Below are 26,892 nucleotides of genomic sequence, written 5' to 3' on the forward strand. Positions count from 1 at the left end.
TCATTTTTTGAAATTTCAAACACACAAACTGCACATTTCAAAAATAAAGTCAGAACGTGAAAACTGTTTACTTAATCTATTGTTACTGTTGTGATTTTGAATCACTGGTTGAAACAATGTTTCAAGTGAACAATTCTCAATGCAAAGTACTATTACTGTGCTAAAACACTAATGTGGCATTGATGTGCCTTCATTACAACATGGCAACAACTTCACTGAATGCAGTATTACAAAAGTGAGTCTTTAAACATGTACAGTGCCCTCTACATTTATTTGTACCCCTGGTAAAACCTGGCTAAAATAGGTATTTGTCTGAACACAACAACTGAACACAACTGAAATCTTTTCCCCTATGTTTTCATTGTGAGAATCTAACCAGGGATGCCAGAGGGTGCCAACATTAAACTAGTTTGGAAAGGACTTCAGTCAGGCCCCTAAATTGAACAAGTTTGGTAGAGAAGGAGATGGCCTTACAATAAAGACACACGTCATTGTCATTGAGGTATCTCTGCACACATTCTCCACACCCTGCCAACTGGCCACAGCAAGCTGTCACCAGCAAGATAGTATCAGGGATCTGCATGCACATTCTGCAGGTCACAGACACTCGCAGAGTTGAAACAACCTGAACACTCTCAGATAATGCACTCATTGTTTGGTTCATTGTGTCTAATGCCTGCAGTTTCACAACAGCCTGATTAAGACTACCCTTCATTTGACTAACATCAACAATAATACTGTCAAATTTCTCCACCACATCATCTCGCATGGCTGCAGTTGCATTTTTGATCTCAGTCAGGTTTTCCAGGTTTTCCAGTGTAGAGTCGTAATCCTCAGCTTGTTCGCTTCTGTAAACAGACCCCCCCCCCCAAAAAAAAGATGTGATGAGCTTTTAAAAATGCTGACAACTGCTTCCAAAACAATATAACATCCAGAGGGTAACACCAAAGTCCTTTTAGGCAAATCATCCCACTCTGCGGCCATCTTACAACACACGCTGGGCAGATATTGGGCAGCTATTTTCCTATTCAAGTTAATGGGGAGGCATACAGGTAGGGGCAGGATATGTGTAGGGACTACTGCCATATTGGCATTACAAACTAACCCCATGCGTTTCTATGGAGGATTCTTTAAGTGCTGTGTCTCCTCATTAGAGAGTATCTGGTAACAATACACACCTTCTTTTTTTAGACGGTGCACCCTGTTTGTGCAGCTTGGTTTGATCCGTGCTTTTCACGGCATAGACCTTCCTGCTGGGGGTTTTCCAAAAGTCCAAGGCTGACGATAACAGACAGAGAGAAATGGAAAGCACAGTTAAGTCTTGTGAAACCTCAGTGGTTCCTTGTTGGTGGAATGAGTTGCTCAGTGCTCTCTTCCAGTGATAGTTTGGGGTTTTTCAAGAGGGGTATAAAGACATATCTGTTCAACATGTACTTAGTTTATTAAGCATTTCATGCGTTATGGTTTGTATAGTAATCCATTACACTGCGCTTTGATATAATTTTTCAGCAGATAACATTTACCTCTTGTTTCAGCTGAATCCGTAATGGTTATGCCTTTGCTGTCGCAAATAGTGAAAAGATCCCCCGAATTAAGGTATTCCTGGACAGTGGTGGCAACATGGTCTACCCCTCCACCATCCGAGATGCTCACATGTACAGAAGCTGCAGACACATAAATCAATATTTAGTATCAATCTAAGAACGTTCAGCATCAATTAGGTGGGTGTAATTGATATAAAAAGAACACATACTATATGGGCACATTTTTCCATGGTCATCGATGTCGCACACAAACACCTGCTTTCTTATAGCCCTGTTTTTTTTTTGCGGGTTGTGAAAGGCCACAGATGAGCTGGATGCTGGTGGTGGTCGGGGCCTATGACTAAAATAAAATGGAGAAGCCTGTGTTAACGCTTTGTTGAATTACTAGGACATAAAGAACGCGCCTCCATAGGACTTCCATAGACCTCTGAAGTTCTTCTACAAAAAAGCTACCATTTTTGCCCATATAAGGAGATCCGGTATCTTGAGATTTTTCCTATGGGAAAATAACATGGGAATTTGGAATTATCACACCTGTTAAACGACAAAAACGAATATGCAGACGTTTCCCCAAACACACTTTTGTCCTCTGCCTTCGAGTGGATACTGTGATCTCCGGTACGTGAAGACGGCACACTTTGATTTTTGCTACCCCAGAGCTAACTTGCGATGCAACTTGCCATTAAGTTAGTTAGCAAGTGCGAGAGTTTAACAGGTGCGATAATTCCAAATCCTCATGTTATTTTCCCATAGGAAAAATCACCAGATACCGGATCTCAAAGATGGCAGCTTTTTTGTAGGTGAACTTCAGAGGTCTGTTGGATTGGATTGGATTGGGGTTGGGTGAAGTGGGGTACCTTTGAAGCAAATGTTGGCCTACTTGATTGTAGGGCAGCTGGGCTGGCACACCAAAGGGCAGCTGGGCTGGCACACCAAAGTCTGTGGCTGAACCACAAACTTCAAACGATCCTTGGTTTCTCATCAAGTCTGTCTGGAAGGATCCGTTGACTCTCGGAAAAAATGTGTCGTGCGTGATGTCGTCTTCTAGATAAAGTCCATCTGGTTCCACCTGGTGAGATATACAGACATGTTTCACTACGAAACAAAACACCTTCATTTCACCCCTTATAAATGCCTTATTTTTTACCTTAAAACCCTTCTATAATTAAGTAGTTTTTAAGTAGAAATGTGCATAGATTAAGGTCGATTAAGGAGAAAAACCTACTGAATTTACCCCTTAATTTTTCGATTTATTTAATTCGATAAAATTAAGATATACTTACAGTGTCCTTAATTACCCCTTAATCACCGCAAATAAAGGGAGCCCCTTACCTGACACCTTAAATGTAGATTAAGGGGTCACACTTTAAAATGGCATTTCAAGGTAAAATTAAGGGCGAATGAAGTGGCCACTTCTAAATGGGACCCACTGTATGTGGTAACACAGCCAATACATTTTTTCAAATGTGCTTCATAACTGCACTATAAACGCAAAAATCTGAATTATACTTCTCCCTTCACCCAAATAATGAAGGTGAAAGGAAGTTATTAAGCCTTAACGGTAAACAAGCTACAAATACGACATGAAGAAAGTTATTTCTTTTTTTGTGGGATTTCTTGAATTTCCCCTTGGGGATCAATAAAGTATCTATCTATCTATCTATCACATTTGCAAAGGTGACTTAGTAGGCCTATGTTGTCGTAAAAGTGGCTCTCCTTTTGATTTTGCACTGCCAATGTGGCTCTTGTGAAAAAAATAGTGAGGATCACTGCAATAGCAGCTACTCTATTGCTAATTGCCATCAGCTCATCAGCCTCATAGCACTGCTATGGAGGTCGATAGTTTTGTAGCACAATCCACAAAATATCTAGCCTTGTATGTAGTTACAAACGCCACATATGCAGGCTACACCCCGGAAAACATTTTAATTACGGTGTTATCGCTTACAAGACAAATAGAACGGGCCATGTCTTGTAAGCGCGACTTGCAACTCGAGAGTGACGTCACATCCGTGTTTGTTACGGCGGGTTTTTGCGTTCTGTTTTGTACACAACACGACAGGTCGGAGAAAAGATGTTTATAGTGTTTATCTCGTTTACAGTGCAACCACGGCGGATTTCACATGTTCACTACATATTACACAAACATATTTCACAGTTTGATATCTGAATATTCCGTTCTGATTAACGTTAACGATAGCCTACTGCTCCGCTTTCTGCTCAAGACTCGGCACTGTTGTCATAGCAACATGGAGCGTCTCCAGCCAATTTAAACTGCACAAGCTACAAAATAACTTATTAAGCGGTATTTAGCTGTAGCGCCATGCCTATTAGGTAACCGTATACACTGCTATGTGTACGACTTCTACATTTGGTTACAACAAAGACAAAAGTGCTTAAAATAGTCGAAAACCACAATGTTTACTACGTGTGATGCTCGTGGTAGCCATCTTGGAAACTGAACTCGGGGTCCTCTGAGCCTCGACGAGTTGACGACCTGTATATACGACCTCGGGGCTAAAATAATAGCTAAAATAATATTTAGCTATTAAGTTAAAAGCACCAAGCTTACTTACTTTAAATATAGACACTAGGCGATCTCTAGTTAAGTCTGTGCTGGATATTGATAACCGTTTCACCTGTCGGTGAATGCTGAATGTTTTTGGTTCTATGAAGTCAATTTCTAACACGTCGTCCATTTTTGTAGCTAATAACTGTCTGGCTGCTGCTGTGCTGGCGTGGGGGCGGGGCGTAGCTAGCGAGGCGGGAGAGGGAGAGAATAATAATTGAGTAATTGGAGCCCAGACGCAATTTTGCAAATTTCTAAATTTCTGTTCCTCTGAATAAAAACAGAAAATTGGAAAAGCAGTTTAAAAATCCAATTTTTTAATTTGTCAAAGCGGAAAAAAATGAAAAATTGGATATTTGAGGTCCGTGTAACGCTTATCAGTTCAATTTTCTAAACACAAACGGACATTTGGAAAAACAGAAAAATGGATTCAAATATCCAATTTTTCATTTTTTTTCCACCTTGACAAATTAAAAAAAAAAAATTGATTTTTAAACTGTTTTTCCAATTTTCTGTTTTTATTCAGAGGAACAGAAATTTAGGAATTTGCAAAATTGCGTCTGGGCTCCAATTATTCAATACTGCAATGATATTCTCTCCCTCGTTCCACGTAGTTCTATGACGTTGCGCCGGTTGTGAGAATTGGTTGGCTACTGGCTAGTTATCGTGGGTGTACAGGGGGGCAAGCATCTCGTCATTGTACAAGTTTTGCATGGATCGTAACATACACAGGCTTGATTATGCAAGACGAGGAAGGGTTTACTGAGGGAGATAGAGAATAATAATTGAGTAATTGGAGCCCAGACGCAATTTTGCAAATTTCTAAATTTCTGTTCCTCTGAATAAAAACAGAAAATTGGAAAAGCAGTTTAAAAATCCAATTTTTTAATTTGTCAAAGCGGAAAAAAATGAAAAATTGGATATTTGAGGTCCGTTACAAATTTCTAAATTTCTGTTCCTCTGAATAAAAACAGAAAATTGGAAAAGCAGTTTAAAGATCCAATTTTTTAATTTGTCAAAGCGGAAAAAAATGAAAAATTGGATATTTGAATCCATTTTTCTGTTTTTCCAAATGTCCGTTTGTGTTTAGAAAATTGAACTGCTAAGCGGACCCAGTTTGCTTTATATCTCTCAAACCTTAAAATATTCAATTTACTGTCAAAGAAAAACAAGAATATGATATTTGTCACATTTGGCACTATGTTGATAAACTATACGGATCTTCTCTGTTGTGGCAGGGGAGCTGAGAGTGAAAGTTTAGTGTTTTTGTGCAAAAATGAGTGGAGATTGGACCAAATTATTCTTCAGATAAACACAAGGAAGCTCCAGAATGATCTCCTGAACACGTTAAGACCAGATTATTTTGTTGCACCTTCCAGAACAGCTGCCGTGTCGCCCCATCCTTTAACTCCCTCTTGTGACTTTTTGCCTGATATTGTTTTTGCTGCAGGGTCTGTCCTTACCTGCCTTCACTGAAAACCAATCACATTTCCTTGCATCTTTAAATCATTATCAGTAACACCACAAAAGCAAATATTTAAGCCAGGGACAAAGGTCACAGCCGACCCTTAGTACATCTTCTAACTTGCTGTATGCTTATACAACTAAATAAAGAGACTGTTGTAAGATGATATAAGTTATGTTTTTATCTCTACCTCTTTATAATGTTGGCTATAAAGTTTAATTTATACAGGACCGTGACTGCACAAGTAAATGGATCAAGTCAGAGTCAGGCAGCCATGCAAGACAGGAAGTCAAGCAGCAAGCAAAGGTATACTACTAAAATACACCTGTACAACTGTTTATCTCTTGTGCATTTTTATGAAACTTTTCTTTTAATTGCTAAAATTAAATGTGGGTCATTCTTTGTGGGGTTTGTATGAACCTTAATTTGATTTGAAGAGAAAAAGAAGAAGAAAAAAGACTGGTGTTTTATTGTGAAAGTGTACCTGGGCGGAAGTGTAGTAGACTCCACTGTCCCCACAGAGACAGTCAAGGACTGTCCAGTTGCACTTGCAAGATGTCTGCAGGACCGGAAAGAAACGCTTTGTGCTTCTTTGTGAACGGGAAAAAGGTGAATTTAGCCTTTTAATCCTTAAACTGTCACTTTGTCTTAAGTTTAGCTTGTTTTAGTTGTTAACGGCAACGTTTTATGAAGCTAACGGTCGTCAGTTTTCAAGTTTCATTTCCTCCTCACGTTATTGACATTTATATTTTAATGTTTTGTTTGTTGTTGTTTTTTTAACAGCAGATTTGTTGGATAAAAATTCAGCTACTTTAAAGGCTAACTCGTAAAAGCTGTGTCTAGTTTAATAAATATAAAATAACAACAGGTCAACGGTCAGACGCTGAGACGGAAGTGGGTCAACTGGTTAACAGAATAAAAGCGCAACTAAAACTCCCTAAACATGTCGCACAATCTGATTAATCACAGAATAACGAGTAGTTTGCCTTTGTTTTAAAATCTTAATTCTACGTGAACAGTTTGTAATAATATCTAACCTAGCAGTGAGTTGGGCAAAGTTCACTTTCCTACTTTAAGTGCACTTTGTAACCAATAAATTAATTCTTATTGTGTAATTAAAAATATCACATGCAGTTTTGAAGGTGTAAGTTCACAGATTTCAGGGAAGAATATTCCAGGTAATATATCATTTTAAGGCCATAAACGTACTTGGATTTATGCATGTAGAGTTTAAACTTTGAGCTCATCACCATCGACTGCAGATTCAGGGACTATAGTGCATTGTATCGTGCATTCATGCAAAAGTAATAAATTACACACTATGTCAATTGTGAAGCACGAATAGCAGGATATTTGTGGGCAGAACTGAAAAAGTGCACGCTTAAGAAGTTTGTTGAAGGCTACCTGAAACGTTTAACCCAAGTTAAACGATTTAAAACCAATAAAAGCCAAAATAAATCTTTATGACTATTGTTCTGACACAGCTAAAGTTGTGATCCTAACTGACATATGATGGGATATAGACACTAAATAAAGATCAGCAGATCAAGAGTTTACTTGGTTATTAGGGGATCAGTTTGGGTCAGTGTGTTGTGACTGAGGTGGTTACATGAGGCAGTTTTATTCTGATTATTAGTGGAATAATAATCCTGCTGCTTTCTGTCCAAACAGGTAACAGAGGAACATGCAGACCCTGAAACGATGCTGCTTCCCTTCCTCAGGCAGAAGTGTATCCTTCACATCACACAGTTAAACAAGTTTGATGAATTTGTATTACTTGCTCTGCATCACTTGTGTCCTTAACCGTTGCTGCAGTGAGGTTAACTGGAACCAAGTATGGCTGCGGCGGTGGAGGCTGCGGGGCGTGCACGGTTATGGTGTCCCGCTACCAACCAGCAACCAAAACCATCATGTATCCTTTATCTGATGACCCAGATCTGCACCAACTCTCCCTCCACAGTCAGTTCCTGTTCCACAAATTCCAAAATACCAAACGTTTGCCATTTTATTAACAAAATTAGATTGTAGAGAACAAGAGTTCAATGTTCAGCTGGTTATCTGCCAACGCGGTTCAGATGTCGCTGGTTATTCCCCTCGCTGGCACCAAACCAGTTCAACTTTTGCTTCACTGACACAAACACAGACTCACATTCAGATCCAAAAACAGAGAGGAAATAAAACTGTTTGAAAAACAGATGGTTATTTCTTCAGCTGTTCATTTTTTTGGACGATAAACAGTTAAAACTATTTAATTGTCCACCAGTTTCCATTGTTAAAAAATCCAGATGTTTGTCAGTATTTCATACCAGAACACTCAAAACACTTACCGTCCCATAGCAGACTTATAAATATCCAATTTTAAACAAAAGTCTGAACGGCTTTATTATTTACAGGATATGCATCTGCACCATATGTGCCAGATTTGATGCTTCCCATTCAGACACATTACAGCTGCAGGGGGATCAGGTCTGCATCAAAACTACATCCAGCTCAGTTTACCTTGACTCTACCTTCAGCCATTACTCGGCCAACGCCTGCCTCCTGCCGCTCTGTCAGCTCCACGGAGCGGCCGTCACCACCGTGGAGGGGATCGGGAGCACCAAGACCAGAATCCACCCGGTACAGGTCAGTGCTGGGACGCTCTCGCTCGTCATTATATCACATGCTACAAAATACACGATCAGCTAATCGGCTGCTGTTCTTCCAGGAGCGAATAGCGAAGGCTCATGGATCTCAGTGTGGCTTCTGCACTCCAGGGATGGTGATGTCCATGTACGCTCTGCTGAGGAACAAGCCTCAGCCGACCATGGAGGACATCACTCAAGCTCTGGCCGGTTCGTAGCTTTTGATTTCTCTCATTTTTTTCGTCTTTTATGAGTAAAACCATAAACATGGAGGTACTCCCTAAATTCCAGCCCTGTCCTGACTGTGTGCTGCTCTCTCAGGTAATCTGTGCCGCTGTACTGGATACCGCCCCATCGTGGACGGCTACAGGACCTTCTGTCAGGTACACATTGAACATTTACAGGTTTGATGGGAGGCCTGCAGAAAGGCTGAACATTTAATTTTGACATCCAACAGGAAGCCAACTGCTGCCAAGCCAATGGAGACGGAAACTGTTGCCTCAACGGAGACGAAAAAACTGATGAGTCCGAGCAGGTGAGTTTCTTTCAACATCGTTCCTGCTGCCCTGCTTTGATTTATCATCTTTATCATTTTTCTTTTTCTTCGTCTGCAGGAAAAGCCACGACTGTTTGGAAAAGAGGAGTTTCTGCCATTGGACCCGACTCAGGAGCTCATCTTCCCTCCAGAACTGATTGTAGCTAACGCCTGAAGTTGATCGGTTTTTGTTCTTTTAAAAGTAAAATATATATTTATAAAAACTGAGTTTCTTCCCCCACAGCTGATGGCAGAGACGGCAAACCCACAAACTCTCACCTTTCACGGGGAGAGGATGCGCTGGGTGTCCCCTGCCTCGTTGGAGGAGCTGGTCCAGCTCAAGACGAGACACCCCGAGGCTCCTCTGGTGATGGGAAACACCAACATAGGTCAGCAGGAAATCCTGAGCTGATATGATGCAGGGAAAGAAGCCAGAGTTACGCATATTCTTTGTGTTTTAGGTCCAGACATAAAATTCAAAGGCGTGCTGCATCCACTGATCGTATCTCCAACCAGAGTGGTGGAGCTGTTTGAGGTTTCTCAGACACCTGAGGGTGGGTACACCTCTACCTGTACAGTTAGACTGATTTCTGGGGTTTATCTTTAAGTTGAGGTTTGTTGTTCTCTGCAGGAGTCTGGGTGGGAGCAGGCTGCACTTTGTCTGAGTTTCACTCTCTCTTGGAAAAACTGGTTCCTCAGTTCCCGGAGGAGAAGACGGAGCTGTTCAGAGCCCTGGTCCAGCAGCTGGGAAACCTGGGAAGCCAGCAGATCCGTAATGTTGCTGTAAGGAGAATTCATTCACATTTATTATTTTAACAGAGTCACATTTACTCTAGTTAAAGACTTGAAGTGCCTGAGCTGAATGAAATAGGACCTGAAACAATCTGAGTTTCTCCTTCCTTTAATCTGACGTTCTGCGGAGTTTAAATCTGTGTTTATTTTAATTTTTTTCCATTTTTACTTAAGTCTCTTGGAGGCAACATCGTTAGCGCGTATCCCAACTCAGACCTGAACCCTGTCTTGGCTGCAGGAAGCTGCAAAGTCAGCGTCATTTCCAGCGGTGAGTCGCTGCCTCTTTGATTAGTTTTAGAAACCAAAGAGAAAGATTCAAGAAACGAGTTCTGTCTGAATCCACCAGGAGGAAGACGACAGGTTCCCATCAATCAGGACTTCTTTGTTGGCTTTGGGAAAACCGTCCTGAGGCCGGAGGAGATTGTTGTCTCTGTTTTCATCCCGTTTACCAGAAAGGTATTTAAAAAGCTTTCAGACGACCTTATCCCTCGTTGACTGGATGTGAGCGTGTATCTCACTCTCTGCAGGGGGAGTTTGTTCGAGCTCTCCGTCAGGCTCCAAGGAAGGAGGCCTCCTTCGCCACCGTGACCACCGGGATGAGGGTGTTGTTCTCAGAGGGGTCCAGAGTGGTTCAGGACGTCAGTCTTTACTTCGGAGGAGTTGGTCCAACCACCGTTAGTGCCCCCAAAACCTGCACAGCCATCATCTCAAGGTCAGAGACATGTTTTCTTGCCTCATGTTCCCCTACACCAGTCTTCTTCTTCTTCAGAAACCAGATTCAGTCGATACTGTTCTTTGTTTCCATCAGGCCGTGGGATGACGAGACCCTCAGCCGGGCCTATGACGTTCTTTTGGACGAGTTGACCCTCCCTCCCTCTGCTCCTGGAGGGAAGGTTGAGTTTCGTCGTTCTCTTACTCTCAGCCTGCTCTTCAAATTCAACCTGGAGGTTCTGCATAAGCTCAAAGAAATGGTAAAGAACATAGCTCACTGGAACACTCTTTACATTGTTTACCTATTTCTTTTTTTACCAGAGACGTTGTCTTTTCAGAACGTGATCAGAGACGAGCTTCCAGAGAAGATGCTGCCTTTACCTAAAGAGATCCAGCCCAGCCTGCAGGAGTTCCACGTGAGAAAACCACTCAAAGAACTTCTTATACTACTTGTTAATGTTTCGTTCTTGTAAACCTGACTGCTTCCTCCTCTTCTTCAGCCGGTGCCAAAGGACCAGAGCGAGCAGGACCCGGTGGGGCGTCCCATGATGCATCGCTCGGCCATCAGCCACGCCACAGGCGAAGCCGTGTACTGTGATGACATCCCTAGAACAGACGGGGAGCTCTTCATGGTTCTGGTCACCAGCTCTCGAGCACACGCTAAGATCACGTAAGGAGAAGGTTTCTTATTGTGCAGCGGCGCCCTCTGATCAGAACGTCTGACGCTTCTTTTGTCCGACAGAGAGCTGGATGTAACAGCCGCCCTGCAGGTTCCTGGTGTGGTCGACGTCATCACAGCCAGAGATATTCCTGGGAAGAAAGTACGCACAATGTGTGGCTACGACGAGGAGCTCCTCGCTGAGGCCGAGGTAGAGAGAATACTTCCTCTTAACTACCCCATGGACAGATGTCCTGACATTCTCTTTAATAGTTCACTGGTAAAATTCTGAATTCTTTGGTCCATCAATGATCACAAGCCGTTCAGGTCCAGATGAAGCAAAACAGGCCCAAACCAGGACATTACCACCGCCATATTTCATGGAGGATGAGGTTCTGGTGCTGGAATGCAGTGTTGTTTCATCTCCAAACATCACGCCTCTCATTTAAATCAAACTATTCTACTTTAGTCTCATCTGTCCACTAAACATTGTCCCAATAGACCATCTTAAATCTCCTCCATTTGTTCTCAGCCTCTCTGACTGACTGATCTGTCTCGGTTGCAGGTGTCATGCGTTGGTCAGATGTTGTGTGCGGTGGTCGCTGATACGAAGGCGCACGCCAAACGTGGAGCGGCCGCTGTGAAGATCAGCTACGAAGATTTGCCGGACCCCATTTTCACCATCGAGGTCTATCTCTTTTTTTTCTTCTTCTTCGTTACCGTCCCCCAACACTCCTTCATCATGCTCCTTCCTCTTCCTCACTGCGACAGGAAGCTGTGGAGAAGTCGTCGTTTTTCTTGCCTCAGAGAACGATTGAGAGAGGAAATGTGACCGAAGCTTTTAAAAACGTTGACCAGGTTCATGAAGGTAAAAGATTTCTTTTAATTTTTATTTTTTTTATTTTTACATAGAACAAATAAAAACTGAACCAGATTCTATTGTTCTCCTCAGGAGAGATTCGAATGGGAGGCCAGGAGCATTTCTACATGGAGACTCAGAGCATGCTGGTCGTTCCTGTTGGCGAGGAGACAGAGTTCAACATCTACATCTCCACTCAGTGGCCGACTTTAATGCAGGTACACTGATATTTATATTTTGATGTCACAAGAGCTGCAAAAGCTTTACTAGCTCAGAAGGGTGGATATTGGTTAAATTCCTGTTTGCAGGATGCAGTTGCAGAGACGTTGAACATCCCGTCCAACAGAGTCACCGCTCACGTCAAAAGGGTTGGAGGAGCTTTCGGAGGGAAGGTCACGAAAACCTCCATCTTGGCCTGTATCACCTCTGTGGCTGCATGGAAGTGAGTCACAGCTGATCACACCTCACATTAACATGACCAGGAACCATCTTTAAATCCAGGTGTGAACTCTGATCTGATCTCAGACCATTATGTGGAGGTGGTCTGTCCTGGATCACATTGAAGACCACCTCCTCAACTGGGACTAAATAAATCATCACCTGAAAAGACAAAAGCACCACAAGTGATGTCTGTTCATTAGTAATGAGAGCTTTTAAAGTAACTGGTAACTAAATAAGAAATATATTTAAACAAGACCGGAGAGAGAGACTTTACAACTTGTTCCAAAATATGTATCATCTCCCTAAGTCATCGCGTTTCTAAAACAAAACAGCTGTACAGGGACATTAATCCACTGGAGACAGTTAGTGTTTGTTTACAGACAGACACACTGAGATCTTAAGTGCTGGATGGTGACGAATGTGGAGACACATTTTAATACCAGGTGTGAAGAAGTGTCCTGTAACTGTTTTAAGGACCGGTCGTGCTGTTCGCTGCGTACTGGAGCGAGGCGAGGACATGTTGATCACCGGAGCCCGACATCCTCTCCTGGCAAAATACAAGGTACAGCAGAGTCAGCTCGGGGGAAGTCTTTAAATCTGTCCTGGGATTTAAATAAAATCAACATCTGCTTTTTTTCAGGCTGGTTTCATGAAGGATGGAAGGATCGTGGCTGCAGATATCCAGTTCTATATCAGCGCTGGCAACACTGCGGATGAATCTGTTCTGGTGGGTGAAGGAGATTCTTGCAGAGCTTCAAGAATTGTAGAGGAGTTCTTTAAGTTTTAATTTTTAATCTTGTTGCAGGTCGCTGAGAAGATTGCGCTTCACATGGACAACGCTTACAACATCCCCAACCTGCGAGGACATGCCGCCGCCTGCAGGACCAACCTGCCCTCCAACACTGCTTTCAGGGGCTTCGGCGTCCCCCAGACCCTCTTAGTTGTGGAGAACATGGTCAACGATGTGGCCATGGCGCTGGGACGTCCTGCACACGAGGTAGCACCTCATCCCTCTTTATGTTTTCTTGATCCTGTAAAACTGTGTCTAACGTTGTCGTTGATTGTTCAGATTCGGGAGGTCAACATGTACCGCGGGCCGTCAATCACTCACTACAAGTTTGAGTTCAGCCCTGAGAACCTGCTGCGCTGCTGGGAGGAATGTAAGATGAAGAGCGACTACAGCGCCCGCCGCCAAGCCATCGACCAGTTTAACAAGCAGAACCGCTGGAAGAAGAGGGGGATGTCCATCGTTCCTATCAAATACGGCATCGCTTTCTCAGAAGGCTTCTTGAACCAGGTCTGTGGGGCTTCATTTGGTCTCTTTGTCTCTTTAAAAAGACAGAAAACAAAACTTTTTCTGTTTGTGTGTGAAAGGCTGCAGCTCTGGTCCACATCTATAAAGACGGGTCTGTTCTGGTCTCTCATGGTGGGACAGAGCTGGGTCAGGGAATCCACACGAAAATGCAACAGGTACGCTCACGCAAGAGGTTCTGGACCGAAAAGAATAAATACACAATGACTGACAAAATAATTTGTAAAAAAATATATATAGAAAATGATTTTTTTATTTCTGTGTCAGGTTGCGAGTCGGGAGCTTCACATCCCGTCCTCAAAGATCTACATCAGTGAAACCAGCACCAGCTCCGTTCCCAACACTTGCCCGTCTGCCGCTTCCTTCGGCACCGACGCCAACGGCATGGCGGTCAAGGTGACGCCCACTTCCTGGAGCTCTTCTCTCTCTATTTAATGTCTTTATTAAAACTAATAACCGTCATCTTCCTCTCCATCAGAACGCCTGTCAGACTCTGTACCAACGACTGGAGCCGATCAGGAAGAAGAACCCCAAAGGATCATGGGAGGACTGGGTATGAACTGATAAGAGAGGAAAGCTGTGATTGGAGTTTGAAGTGTTTGACTTTGATTTGAATGCAGGTCAGCGACGCTTTCCTTGAGAAGATCAGTTTATCAGCTACTGGATTCCACCGGTACGACACAAACCTTCATCCTGTTTGAATCGTTATTGAATCCAAATGAAGTAATCAGTGTCTTCCTGGGTGTCCTCAGAGGTCCAGACATGTACATGGACTGGGACAAGTTGGAGGGTCAGCCTTACGCCTACTTCACATTTGGAGTTTGTTGCAGTGAGGTGGAGCTGGACGGCCTCACTGGAGACTACAGGGTCAGACTGGTTGAACATCAATCTCAACTCAGTGTCAACGTTTTCAGAATTTGAACTTGTGTTTATCTGCTTCTTCTTGCAGACGGTGAGGACGGACCTGATGGTCGACATCGGCAGAAGTGTGAACCCGTGCGTGGACATCGGCCAGGTGAAAGTTTAAGAGTTTAAACTTTAAAGGTTATTCCTGAAACTTCTGCTCACCTCAGATTGTCTCTAGACCAGGGGTGTCAAACATACGGCCCAGGGGCCAAAACCAGCCCGACACAGGTTCCAATCTGTGCAAAATTTACATTGAGGACATGAACTGCAATTCCTCATTTGTCAAACAGTTTTACTAAAAGTTTTGGACATAACAAGACACTGAGACCCAGAACTAAACGGCCCCCCCGAGGTCAAATTGGGCTGAACTAAAATGAGTTTGACGCCCCTGCTGTAGAGAATGATTAAGGACAAAAACAATCCAGTGAGCAGGATCTCTGTGGACGGATATGAGCTCTTCCTGCAGGACAGTGGAGCTCTTCAGACAGCAGATCTGGATCCAGCAGACACCACGTCCTCTGGTAGAACAGGAGACTGTCTACATGCAGAACTGAAATGATTCTTTAACTTCCTCCTCTCAGATTGAAGGAGCGTTCATGCAGGGTTTGGGCCTCTTCACTCTGGAGGAGTTGAAGTTTTCTCCCTCTGGGCTCCTGTACACTCGAGGACCGTCCCAGTATAAGATCCCAGCGATGTGCGACGTGCCGCTTCGATTCAACGTCTACCTGCTGCCGGACTCTGACAACCCCCACGCCATCTACTCCTCAAAGGTCGTCATCTCATTCATTTCTCTTTCATTTTTTTGTCTGTGAGTTCGTAACGGTGACTTGATGAGTTCCTGTCGCTCATTTGTCTCTGCAGGGTATCGGGGAACCTGTTCTGGCCTTGGGCACCTCGGTGTTCCTCGCCATCAAAGACGCCGCCGCCGCCGCTCGCTCAGAGTCCGGTTTAGTCGGCACGTTTCGTCTGGACAGCCCGGCGACACCAGAGCGAGCCTGTCTGGCCTGCACCTCCCCGTTCACTCAGAAGGTCACTGTCCACCCTGAGTGCTTCTTTTAAAAAGATCTTCATTGTTTCAGTTTCTGAATCTTCAGAAAGAAGAAATTAGCCCTAAATCCAACGTTTTAGAAGCTTTTCAAGGCAGTAACTAATTAAATAAACACATAAATTAGATTTTTACATTTGTTTCTTATCGTAAACTCTTTGCAGCAGACATTTATTGATGTTTTTTGTTTGATTTTCCAGATCCCAGCGAGTGAACCAGGATCATTCAAACCGTGGGCCTTAAACATCTGAACCTGAATGAAAACTGACTCAACTAACCATAATTAACAGTTATTCCACTAATGCTGCAGAAATGTATCACAAAGAAATCATCGTTTATTCTCAACCATGTGAAACGTGAAAGGATTTTACAGTTTTATTTCTTTCTGTGTGACTAAAACCAGTAAATCACAAAAATCTGATTTGTCTTCTTGAGGGCTGATCACACGTCGATGCACCACGGGACGGCGCTCTTCCCCGTCGGAGATGAGGCCTGTAGGAGCAACAGGAAGTGAAGTTAGAGAGGTGTTTGAGAGGAGGAGGTTAGGAGATGCAAGTAAGGAGAGCGTGCTGTGTCTCAAACTGTGTAATGAATACTTTATCTTGATTAAAATTAATGCACTGTGATAAATTGTTTCATTTTACTGTCTTAGAAAAACAACGATATGTTAGAAATGTGTCACGTTTGGCACCATTTTGGTAAACTGGTCCTGACAGGCCATGCGGATCTTCTCTGCTGTGGAAGGGGAGCTCAGACTGAACGTGTCCCCCAGTCCTCTCTCTTGGCGCGCTGCAGCAACGGCCGCTTTGATGGCGAAGAAAATAGTGGCGCCAAAGAAGACCGGAGGCTCGCCTATACCCTGGAACAACAACGAGACAGTCAGTCTAATATATAAAAACACTTTGCAAGATCAAGATGCATCCTAGCATCCTCTGCTACCTTAGATGAGTAGATGGCGTGGGGGTTTTTCAGAGTTGGCGAGCAGACGGACGTTGAGCTGAGCCGGGACGTCGCACAGCGCTGGGGTCTTGTACTGGGACGGACCTCTGGTCATGAGGACCCCGTCTGGAGAAAACTGCAGCTCCTCGATGGTGTAGAGGCCGACGCCTTGAACGAAACCTCCCTCCACCTGCAAGACACCAACATCGTCGTAGAGCTGTGGTCGGTATAACCTCAAAAAACACTTTAATTGTCAAAAAGACGGTGTTTTTCTTGCACCTGTCCAATGTCCAAAGCTGGATTGATGCTTCTACCAACGTCCATCACAATGTCAGTGCGTATGTTCTGCAGCAGAGAGACACGGTTCAGTTTCTTTTAAGGAGGAAGCAGCTGTTTGATGTGTAATTTTTGTGTAAGCGAACAAAACTAGAGTTCACCCCGGTGAACTCTGACCTTTTCAGGAGGCAGGCCGCAGCGAACGGCGACCTCGTGCAGGACGCTTTCCATCACCGTGAGCCCCTGAGGCCCGCCGAAGCCCCGGAAGGCGGTGTAGGAGGGCAGGTAGGTTTTGCACACCACGCCCCGACCTCGCAGGTTTGGGATCTTGTAGCCGTTGTCCATGTGGAGGACGGCTTTGTCCATGACCTGCAAAACACAGCTCGGAAATGTTTGGATCTTTACAAATACGTGGAGTTATTTGTTAGCTGCAATAACGGCAAATCTCTTACGAATGCCGATTCGTCCAGAGTACATCCTCCGTTGCTGTAGTAAGTTTTTTAATCTGACCTGAGTGAAGGCGGCGTGCTGAGTGCCTACAAACAAATCCATCTCTTCGTCCTCTCCTTTGGGAACAGCAATCACTCCCTGAGTCTCCAAGTAGAAATGTTCCTGACCGCCCATGTAGATCTGATCTGCAGCCACCGATCACAATGTTCACACACGAGGAAGGAGCAGCTTCTACTTTTATTCTAGGTGAATTTTTAAAGTGGTTTACCCTCCAGGATATCTTCTCGAATCGTTTCTAATCCTGAGCGTCTCGTTACCTGGACCGGGTGGAGTTTAGTCCTGGTGCTGCCGACGCCTTCGACCGTCACCACGGCAGCTCGGTGCAGGGCGACGACCGGCTGCAGGCAGGCGTTGACGGCGTGTTGTCTGCACAGGTCAAAGGTCACGGAAATAAAAAAAAAACCTCAGGAGTTAATATAAACTATGAAACTACGGTTTAGAAAAAGGATGCACGACTCTCTCCTGGGTGCGGTCGCATCTGGACACCATGACGGTGCAGGCTCCACATCCTCCACCTCCACAGCCGTTCTTAGCACCCGTCTGACCGACTGGTGACAGGAAGAGGTCAGGAAATTAAAGTCACTGCTAGATTTATCAAGTCAGAGATTAGAAGAAGACAAACCTTTCCTCCTCAGAAAACTGAGCAGCACCTCCTCTGGATCTGCGTTCTCCTCGACAACCTTAAAGGAAGGAAGTAAAAACTGAACCGTTTCAAATCATGTTTTCATCAGGTGACTTCACGCTTAGAAATAACCTCTGTCAGGATGTTTGTGTGTGACTGTCATGAGCTTCATGTGTCCTCTTTATGGTCATTTATAATCAACACTTTAATCCAGCAGCACATACACTGCTAACCCCAATAATTAGATTAAATATTAACCTTGATATAGTTCCCTGTCTCTAGCCTCATCTTCCTTTTAAATATATTACAGAAATATTTTCATCTTTGTCGTTTACCCTGAAAGATTCTATATTAAACGTCATCTTCAGTCTGAAAAACATATAAAAAAAATGCATCAAATTAAGTTTTTATTGTGATTTTTTCTCCTACTGTCACTGTTTAATAATTAACTTTTCATATTGACTTGTTTTCTGACTCTTAATATTCTCATTTTTATCACATTTATAGTTGTATGTATCCAGAAACTGCTCGTATCTCATCTTCTTTTACAAGAATGACTTTCCAAGTACATTTCTTAACCATCAAAATGACCAAATTTCAAAGTGCTTACCTTCCTCCCATTGACGAAGACAACCAGCTCACTTGGCACAGACATGCTGAGAAGATGAAGTGGTCTCCGGCCGACGAGCAGGTCCGTGTGAAGCCTCGGCTTTTGTGCCGTCGCATCTTTTAAGAGCTGATCTGCATCACTTCACGTCACATGTTTGAATCCATTGGTCTCCTGGCAGCGCCACTGCAGGTCACTGCTGCACCTCTGATTTATTTATCTGATGATTTAAAGAGTGAGCTGAAGGTGCAAGTTAAACAAACTCAACCCTGTGTTGCAAAAACACTTTTTTTATTCATTAAAAATCATCAAAAACCTAATTTTATCCAAAACAAGGTAGAACAATACTACAATAAAATGTGTGTGCAGTGAAATTAGTATGCTTTTATTTGTAGAGCGTGATATATGTCAGTAATTACATAATAATATTGTAATAACCTTAGTGTAGAGACTATATCAAGGTGTTTTTGTCCCCTTTAAAGTATCTAGATTATTTTCAAATAAATATATATATTATTGATAAAAAGGAGAGATTTGAAGCTAGTACCACTTTACACCTCTCGTCCAGTTAACACAAGTCAGCAAAATCCATACATTTGTCCATCATTTGTCCAATTTTTGTCTTTATTAATACGACGGCGTATTAGGGCCACATTAAGGGAAAAAAAAATCAGAAACTTCGAGAATAAAGTCATAATTTACGAGAATAAAGTCGTTATTTATGAGGATAAAGTCGTTATTTATGAGAATAAAGTCATATATTACGAGAATAAAGTCGTTATTTATGAGAATAAAGTCATATTACGAGAATAAAGTCGTTATTTATGAGAATAAAGTCGTTATTTATGAGAATAAAGTCATATATTACGAGAATAAAGTCGTTATTTATGAGAATAAAGTCATATTACGAGAATAAAGTCGTTATTTATGAGAATAAAGTCGTTATTTATGAGAATAAAGTCATATATTATGAGAATAAAGTCGTTATTTATGAGAATAAAGTCGTTATTTATGAGAATAAAGTCATATATTATGAGAATAAAGTCATATATTATGAGAATAAAGTCATATATTATGAGAATAAAGTCGTTATTTATGAGAATAAAGTCATATATTACGAGAATAAAGTCATTTATTACGAGAATAAAGTCGTTATTTATGAGAATAAAGTCGTTATTTATGAGAATAAAGTCATATATTACGAGAATAAAGTCATTATTTATGAGAATAAAGTCGTTATTTGTGAGAATAAAGTCATATATTACGAGAATAAAGTCGTTATTTATGAGAATAAAGTCGTTATTTGTGAGAATAAAGTCATATATTACGAGAATAAAGTCGTTATTTATGAGAATAAAGTCATAATATTCTAACCTGTTGTTTTAGAGGAAGACAGTTGGTAAAATGAGGGCCGTGGAGGATTTTGTGGAGTTGTACTTTAGGATAGGTTTCACAAACAAGGAGATACTTAATCTTTTGGCACATCAGCATCACATCATTATAAGTATTAGGACTTTAAAAAGAATATGCAAGAAAATGCATCTTTTCCCGAGAAAGAACCAGACGGACTTGGAGGAAGTCGCTGCTTTTGTGGAGGGGGAAATGGATGGAACTGGTCAACTGCAGGGTTATCGGTGGATGCATCAGCGGGCCATTCAGAGGGGTTTCATGGTGTCTCAAGAAACAATCCGACTGATAATTAAGATTCTGGATCCAGAGGGAGTCGAGCTCCGGCGAGCACGGCGGATAAATAACGACTTTATTCTCGTAATATATGACTTTATTCTCATAAATAACGACTTTATTCTCATAAATAACGACTTTATTCTCGTAATATATGACTTTATTCTCATAAATAACGACTTTATTCTCATAAATAACGACTTTATTCTCGTAATATATGACTTTATTCTCATAAATAACGACTTTATTCTCATAAATAACGACTTTATTCTCGTAATATATGACTTTAGTCTCATAAATTATGACTTTATTCTCATAAGTTACGACGTTATTCTCGAGGTTTGTGATTTTTTTTCTTCCTTAATGTGGCCCTAATACTCCGTCGTAAGATATAGAGTACAAGTAAAATTATTTTATTTATTTATTTTTTGCTGAGCGGAAATCCCCTTTAAATCGCGCATGCGCAGCGGGTGGAGTCTGCGGAAGTCCTGACGGGAAGGTCTTTTTGTTTGGGCCACTGAGAGACTCGACACTTGCTTCAATTCCCCCCTGGTTCACAACCGTTTTTTATCTGCATTAATTTCGGTGAGTACCCGTTAATCCCGGCCTCCCCGTGTCAGTTCATACCCCATCGATCACGTAAAGGGGCCAACGTGTCTTGTTAGAAGGTGTTAAATACCGTTTTTTTAGCCGGGAATGGAGCCATCATGGGCGCCGCTGGAGGGCGAATTTTGTGTTCTTTCACTTCGGCTAGCTAGCGTTAGCATTCTGCTTTCTGCTTTTATTTAAGTTAACTTCTATATTACTACGAAGTTTGTTGTGACATCTTGACAGCGGGTTACATTTAAGCACATATCAGCTCGTAGTCTTTATTTTTAAAGCCGCGATTTAGCTTTAAATGAAAGATGGCTAGCCAGCTAGCGGGCCCGGCTAACCTGCCTGCGATGCCTCAGCGCATGGTGAGGCCCGGAGTTAGCCAGCTAGCCAGCTAGCTAGCTAGCTAATCCACAGTTACCTGAAGTTTTGAAGATTCCTGTTAATAATAAAGCAGTTGACTGAACTTAGAGTTATTAAACAAAACGTTTTCAGCCTCATTATCAAACTTATTCGCTCTGATTAAACCCTTAAACCCGTAAATCTGATTAATCTCCAGCTCCGTTGTAGCTCCTCTTTTGTCTGTTTGGTCCTCCTCCGCTCTGGTGTGGCTGAATATTAAAGCCCTCACCTGTAGTTTGGTTTTAAATAAATCAGTGCTGCGGGTTTAACATGTAGACTTTTTATTATTGGATTGTAAAAAGATTTATTTAACAATCTAATCCTAATAAAAAAAAAAATAGGCAAATAAAGCCTTACTGTAAAACGAAACTACATACATTTAAGCTAATAAAGAGCAGCACAGGTGACATTTATTGGATATTATATTTCAATAAATGCCATAATAAATAAAGGTTATTTCTAAGTACACACAGTGTTTTTTCTAAGAGTACATCTGTGCCCACAGGCGTCAAACTTTATTGCGCAACTTCTGCCAGTTGACAGTGTGAACACCTGGATCACCTGGCAGCACAAACCCCAATTAAATGAAGCTCTTCATTGTCTGCTTGTCCAAACGTTAACCGCCTGTGTTTTGTCTTTTCTTTCTACCAAGGTGTCTTTTATGAATAATCAAAAGCAGCAAAAGCCAACGCTAACCGGCCAGCGTTTCAAAACGAGGAAAAGAGGTCAGTCTCTTTCTCCTTTTATTAACGTCGTAGCAGCTCTCTCCTGCTCAGGTGTTCTTCTAAATCCCAACCTTTGCCTTCCCACAGATGAAAAGGAGAGATTTGACCCTACACAGTTTCAAGAAAGTATCGTACAAGGCTTGAATCAAACTGGCACTGATTTGGAAGCGGTTGCAAAGTTCCTTGATGCCTCTGGCGCCAAGCTCGACTACCGCCGCTATGCCGAGACGCTCTTCGACATCCTGGTGGCCGGCGGCATGCTGGGTGAGCTGCTGCCGTATTGATCGGCACTCGCGCGCCGTTAAATTACTTAATAAGTCCCGGCTGTAGGCAGGAAGTCTTGTGTTATTGACTTGCGTTTCTCCGCTCCAGCCCCAGGCGGGACTCTGTCCGACGACATGACCCGCACCGAGTTCTGCCTCTTCACGGCACAAGAAGACCTGGAGACCATGCAAGCATACGCTCAGGTAGAAACCACACATTATTAGACTTTTAAATAAATAAAATGATACGTTTTTCTAAACATTTAGCGGTTGTTTTGTGCCCTCAGGTTTTTAACAAGCTGATCAGGCGTTACAAGTACCTGGAGAAGGGTTTCGAAGAGGAGATCAAGAAGGTGAGTTCTGTTTTTTTAATGTAGTTTGAAGCGGAGTTCACAACTGGCTGTGCTCGTTGGACGGGTCTCTGCGCTGGGTTTGTTCCAGCTGATTCCCGGCAGCTTTGACAGGTCCGGCGTTGAAGTCGTTTTTAAATGTAAACTGATAAATCTGTAGCGTTAAATAAACCTTATTATTTTTTATCTTCCCAGTTGCTGCTGTTCTTAAAGGGGTTCACGGAGTCTGAGCGCAACAAACTCGCCATGCTGACCGGCATCCTGCTGGCCAACGGCAACATATCAGCCTCCATCCTGAACAGCCTCTTCAACGAGAACCTCGTCAAAGAGGGTGAGCACTTGTGTTTTTTATTTTAGGAGCGAAATCTGTGGAAATAAAAAGGGAGAGCTTCTTTTCAAACGTGTTTTATTTGATCTCTTTTCAGGCGTATCTGCAGCCTTTGCTGTAAAACTGTTCAAGTCATGGATCAACGAGAAGGACATCAACTCTGTTGCTGGCAGTCTCCGCAAAGTCGGCATGGACAACAGGCTGATGGTAAGCCGACGATCCCAGATCTCTCTGCTCCTCGCAAGTTGTCGCTCTTATCTCCGATTGTTAAGACTCGTGACTGTCTCTGCTTCACAGGAACTCTTTCCTGCCAACAAACGGAGCTGCGAGCATTTTTCTAAGTACTTCACCGACGCCGGGCTGAAGGAGCTGTCCGACTTCGCCCGCAACCAGCAGTCCATCGGCGCCCGCAAAGAGCTGCAGAAGGAGCTCCAGGAGCAGATGTCCCGCGGTGACCCTCAGAAGGAGGTGAGGCTGGAGTACAAATACATAAATGATTACCTCAGCTCTTGAGATGTTGCAACACGTCTCTTAAACCTCTATCTGTCCGTGTTCGTCCCTCAGATCATTGCCTTCACCAGGGAGGAGATGAAGAAGGCCGGCCTCTCTGAGCAGGCGATGATCAGCATCATCTGGACCAGCGTGATGAGCTGCGTGGAGTGGAACAAGAAGGAAGAGCTGGTGACCGAACAAGCCATCAAACACTTGAAGGTAGGGTGATGCGCACGGTCGTGGATGTCGGTTTTATTCTTGTGGAACTTTTTAAAAACCTTCGGGTCTTCGTTGTCTTCTCCTCTCTGCAGCAATACAGTCCTCTGCTGAAAGCCTTCACCTCCCAGGGTCTGTCCGAGCTCAGCCTGCTGCTGAAGATCCAGGAGTACTGCTACGACAACATCCACTTCATGAAGGCGTTTCAGAAGATCGTGGTGCTCCTCTACAAAGGTTGGTGCCTGATCGTCTTTCCTTAAACCTTTTTAAACTCTTCTACCGTTTACATTTCCCTCTTTAACGCGCCTCCTCTCGATCGCAGCGGACGTGTTGAGCGAAGAGGCCATACTGAAGTGGTACACCGAAGCCCACGTCGCCAAGGGGAAGAGCGTTTTCCTCGAGCAGATGAAAAAATTTGTCGAGTGGCTGAAGAACGCAGAGGAAGGTAATTACCCTCCAGCCCGGGGCAGATAGTTGGACTTGTTGCGGCAGGAGAGGGCCGACACCGAAGCTGGCTGGCGTCCTTTTAGCTGCGCAGACGCATTTAGATCGATCACGCTTCTACAGTCTTCTCTGACGTCGTACTTTTTTAAAAATCCAGTCAGGCCTGATGCTGCTGCTCTGAGTAATGGACTTGTTGCACGATGCAGGAAATGCCGTTTATTTATTTATTAGAGATTAATTTGAATCTTAATTTGTTTTAAACCCAGCCCTGGAAAAATCTGACTCTTGTCTCCATAATAAACCTTTAATTTCAGACTTTATCGACCATTAAACACCTTTTTTTAACATAACACAGCCTTTTAACTGACTTTTATCTCTTCTTCTTCTCTCTAGAATCAGAATCGGATGAAGAGGAGGCGGACTAAGACCTCCAACGCCAGATGAGCTTTGTTTTTTTTTTTATTTTTTTGTTGTTTTTTTTTACAAATAGCAGCAGGAGCAGTAGAATGTCTTCGCCCTTCTTTCTCTTCTACCTCCTGTTACTTATTCACCCCCAGACACTGAAATCCTTCCACTCCAAACGACAAAAATGCTATTTAAACTAAAAAGGAAAGAAAGGGCTCGATCCTTTTTATGACGTAAAGTGGAAGCAGGATTAAACCAGAATAAATCTCCCCTTCTCTCTTTAATATTATTATTATTATTATTAATATTTTTGTTGTAATGCCTTCTGTAATTTGGATTTAAAACAAAAAAAAAACATTCCACGTGATCTCGATGGCTGCTGCTTGTATGAATTTAAAGTTTGCCTTCACGCCATGCGAGAATAAGGCCGACAGAAACCGTTAGCGCAGTTTAGCCAAAGGTTATTATTATTATTTTTATTATCGTCCCCCCTTTTTATTATTTTGGCCCGGCTCATGTTCAGTCTTAAACTTCGCCTTTTTCATTTTTTTTTTTTGGACTTTTTGGGGGTAACCCTGTACTGCCTGTCGAGGCCTCTCTGGTCAGCCCCCTCCCTCCCTTCCTCCCTCCCTACATACGCCCCCCTCCTCCTCCCCCCTCCCCATAAGATGCCTCGCCAGCCAACGGATTATTGGTTTCTACTTTTCTTTAAATCTGATATAAAAACCAATTTGACTTTTTTATGAAATAAAATAAAGATTATTGAAATGGTTCCTACTGTCATTTTTGGATATTTTTTAAATTCTTTTTGTCATTTGCTGCAGAAATGCATTAAACACTGATCTGCCACAACATTAAAACTAGAGTCCTCATCTGGGCTCTTGTAGCGCTGCCATATAAACCAAAACGTACCAAAAAAACACCAGAACTTCTGTTTTAACGGCGTTTAAATCCTGGAAGACGACGACTAAACACGTCTGCTGTGTGGAAGGAGTTTGTTTGGTGAACGTTTAAAAGAAGAGAAAAGTTTCCTGGAGACAGCGTCAAGGAGAAACATCTTCCAGAAAGGGTTAGGGAGTTTATGGCAGCGTTGGATGACCAGAACATTTCTGGAGTAGAGAACACAAGGTACCAGCTACCCTCTCCACACTACATTAACTTTGACTGAAAGATTTATTGGACTGAATCCAGTCCACTCTAGGAGAAGACAAGGAAGACAAGGACAGACTTTAGGAAGCTACAGGAGACCAACTCTAGGGGAAGACAAGGAAGACAAGGACAGACTTTAGGAAGCTACAGGAGACCAACTCTAGGAGAAGACAAGGAAGACAAGGACAGACTTTAGGAAGCTACAGGAGACCAACTCTAGGAGAAGACAAGGAAGACAAGGACAGACTTTAGGAAGCTACAGGAGACCAACTCTAGGAGAAGACAAGGAAGACAAGGACAGACTTTAGGACGCTACAGGAGACCAACTCTAGGAGAAGACAAGGACAGACTTTAGGAAGCTACAGGAGACCAACTCTAGGAGAAGACAAGGAAGTCAAGGACAGACTTTAGGAAGCTACAGGAGACCAACTCTAGGAGAAGACAAGGAAGACAAGGACAGACTTTAGGGCGCTACAGGAGACCAACTCTAGGAGAAGACAAGGAAGTCAAGGACAGACTTTAGGACGCTACAGGAGACCAACTCTAGGAGAAGACAAGGACAGACTTTAGGAAGCTACAGGAGACCAACTCTAGGACTGGACAGGTTGAATATTAAAATATAAACTGAACTGGGCTACAGTAGCTTGACCCATGACCTTGTCTCTGGTTCTTCTCCTTCCTTTGACCTCGTGTTCCTTCTCTTCCTCTTCTTTATTGTTCTGCTTCCTCCTCCACTTCCTCGTCTAACTATTCCTCCTCCACATCTTCCTCTACTTCCTCCTCCTCTTCCTCTAGTTCCTCCTCCTCTTCATTTTGTTCCTCTACCACCTCCTCTTGTTACTATTCTTCCACTTTCTCTTCCTCTGCTTCCTCTTCTCCGTCTTCCTCTTGGGTCTTTGAGCTTCTCTTCCTCCTCCTCCTCTTATTTTTCTACTTCCCCTGCTTTCTCATCTTACTATTCTTTCTCTTCCTCCTCTTCCACCACTTCCTCTTTTTCTTCCTCTCCCTCTACGTTGTCCTCTTCTTACTATTCTTCCTCTTCCTCCTCCACTTTCTCTTCTTCGTCTTCCTCTTTCTCAGTGGTCCTTGGTCCATGTCTCTGGTTCTTCTTCTCCTTCTTTCGACCTTTGACCTTCTCCCTCCTCCTCTTCATCCACGTGGGCATATTTCCTGCTTCCAACATCAACTTTAAATGAATTAATGTTCAACTTGTTCCCTAACGCATCTCACCCACTGACAGGAGCCGTGATTTAAAGCGTTCGGTTGGTGCCGAAGCACATTTCAGACGATGAACACAGACGGTTTTATATCCTTCTTTATTTTTATTGTACAAAAATACATTTTCTCTTCAAGCAGCTTCTCTGTATTTTGCAAAGCACACAGTCGTCAGGTTTTCAAGTACTTCTTTCTTTTTCTTTTTCTTTTT

The 26,892-nt window shown here is 42.9% G+C and overlaps 3 protein-coding genes across 3 annotated transcripts; 2 read left to right on the forward strand and 1 right to left on the reverse strand.

Moving 5' to 3' along the window:
* Window positions 1-7,261: 7,261 nt before the first annotated feature.
* On the forward strand, window positions 7,262-16,016 carry LOC311509142 (aldehyde oxidase 1-like). The gene is made up of 33 exons (XM_084574210.1): window positions 7,262-7,307; window positions 7,394-7,490; window positions 8,095-8,203; window positions 8,286-8,412; window positions 8,524-8,585; window positions 8,660-8,737; window positions 8,817-8,897; window positions 8,982-9,126; window positions 9,199-9,291; window positions 9,369-9,520; window positions 9,704-9,797; window positions 9,876-9,985; window positions 10,057-10,241; window positions 10,338-10,656; window positions 10,741-10,910; window positions 10,983-11,109; window positions 11,464-11,586; window positions 11,670-11,766; window positions 11,851-11,975; window positions 12,066-12,199; window positions 12,673-12,760; window positions 12,839-12,925; window positions 13,004-13,195; window positions 13,268-13,495; window positions 13,573-13,668; window positions 13,778-13,906; window positions 13,989-14,063; window positions 14,131-14,183; window positions 14,263-14,377; window positions 14,460-14,525; window positions 14,998-15,186; window positions 15,278-15,445; window positions 15,662-16,016. The coding sequence occupies exons 1-33, from the start codon at window positions 7,280-7,282 to the stop codon at window positions 15,710-15,712; spliced, it is 3,993 nt and encodes a 1,330-aa protein (XP_084430336.1). The 5' UTR covers window positions 7,262-7,279; the 3' UTR covers window positions 15,713-16,016.
* Window positions 16,017-16,401: 385 nt separating this feature from the next.
* On the reverse strand, window positions 16,402-17,634 carry LOC311509571 (aldehyde oxidase 1-like; the record flags this gene model as incomplete). Its single annotated transcript, XM_084574804.1, has 3 exons — window positions 16,854-17,634; window positions 16,680-16,745; window positions 16,402-16,590 (listed from the first exon to the last, which is right to left on the reverse strand). The coding sequence occupies exons 1-3, from the start codon at window positions 17,040-17,042 to the stop codon at window positions 16,402-16,404; spliced, it is 444 nt and encodes a 147-aa protein (XP_084430930.1). The 5' UTR covers window positions 17,043-17,634.
* Window positions 17,635-20,580: 2,946 nt separating this feature from the next.
* Window positions 20,581-25,089, forward strand: bzw1a (basic leucine zipper and W2 domains 1a). Its single transcript, XM_084574211.1, has 12 exons — window positions 20,581-20,683; window positions 21,747-21,819; window positions 21,907-22,083; window positions 22,192-22,286; window positions 22,370-22,435; window positions 22,628-22,763; window positions 22,858-22,967; window positions 23,058-23,228; window positions 23,325-23,471; window positions 23,564-23,702; window positions 23,791-23,913; window positions 24,306-25,089. Exons 2-12 carry the CDS (start codon window positions 21,756-21,758, stop codon window positions 24,335-24,337), a joined length of 1,260 nt encoding a protein of 419 aa, XP_084430337.1. The 5' UTR covers window positions 20,581-20,683; window positions 21,747-21,755; the 3' UTR covers window positions 24,338-25,089.
* Window positions 25,090-26,892: the final 1,803 nt, after the last annotated feature.

This window comes from Chelon labrosus (assembly GCF_963514085.1).
Source record: "Chelon labrosus genome assembly, chromosome: 24".
In the NCBI taxonomy this organism is placed as follows: domain Eukaryota; kingdom Metazoa; phylum Chordata; class Actinopteri; order Mugiliformes; family Mugilidae; genus Chelon; species Chelon labrosus.

What these genes read in the sequence shown, in the direction of transcription:
- LOC311509142 (XM_084574210.1), top strand. Translation starts at nt 7,280, where the DNA reads ATGCTGCTTCCCTTCCTCAGGCAGAAGT. An exon ending in TCTTCCCTCCAGAACTGATT is followed by an intron (nt 8,898 to 8,981) that starts GTAGCTAACGCC and finishes CTTCCCCCACAG; the next exon opens with CTGATGGCAGAGACGGCAAA. An exon ending in CGTGCGTGGACATCGGCCAG is followed by an intron (nt 14,526 to 14,997) that starts GTGAAAGTTTAA and finishes TCCTCCTCTCAG; the next exon opens with ATTGAAGGAGCGTTCATGCA.
- bzw1a (XM_084574211.1), top strand. Translation starts at nt 21,756, where the DNA reads ATGAATAATCAAAAGCAGCAAAAGCCAACGCTAACCGGCCAGCGTTTC. An exon ending in GGTGGCCGGCGGCATGCTGG is followed by an intron (nt 22,084 to 22,191) that starts GTGAGCTGCTGC and finishes TCTCCGCTCCAG; the next exon opens with CCCCAGGCGGGACTCTGTCC. An exon ending in CGAGAACCTCGTCAAAGAGG is followed by an intron (nt 22,764 to 22,857) that starts GTGAGCACTTGT and finishes ATCTCTTTTCAG; the next exon opens with GCGTATCTGCAGCCTTTGCT.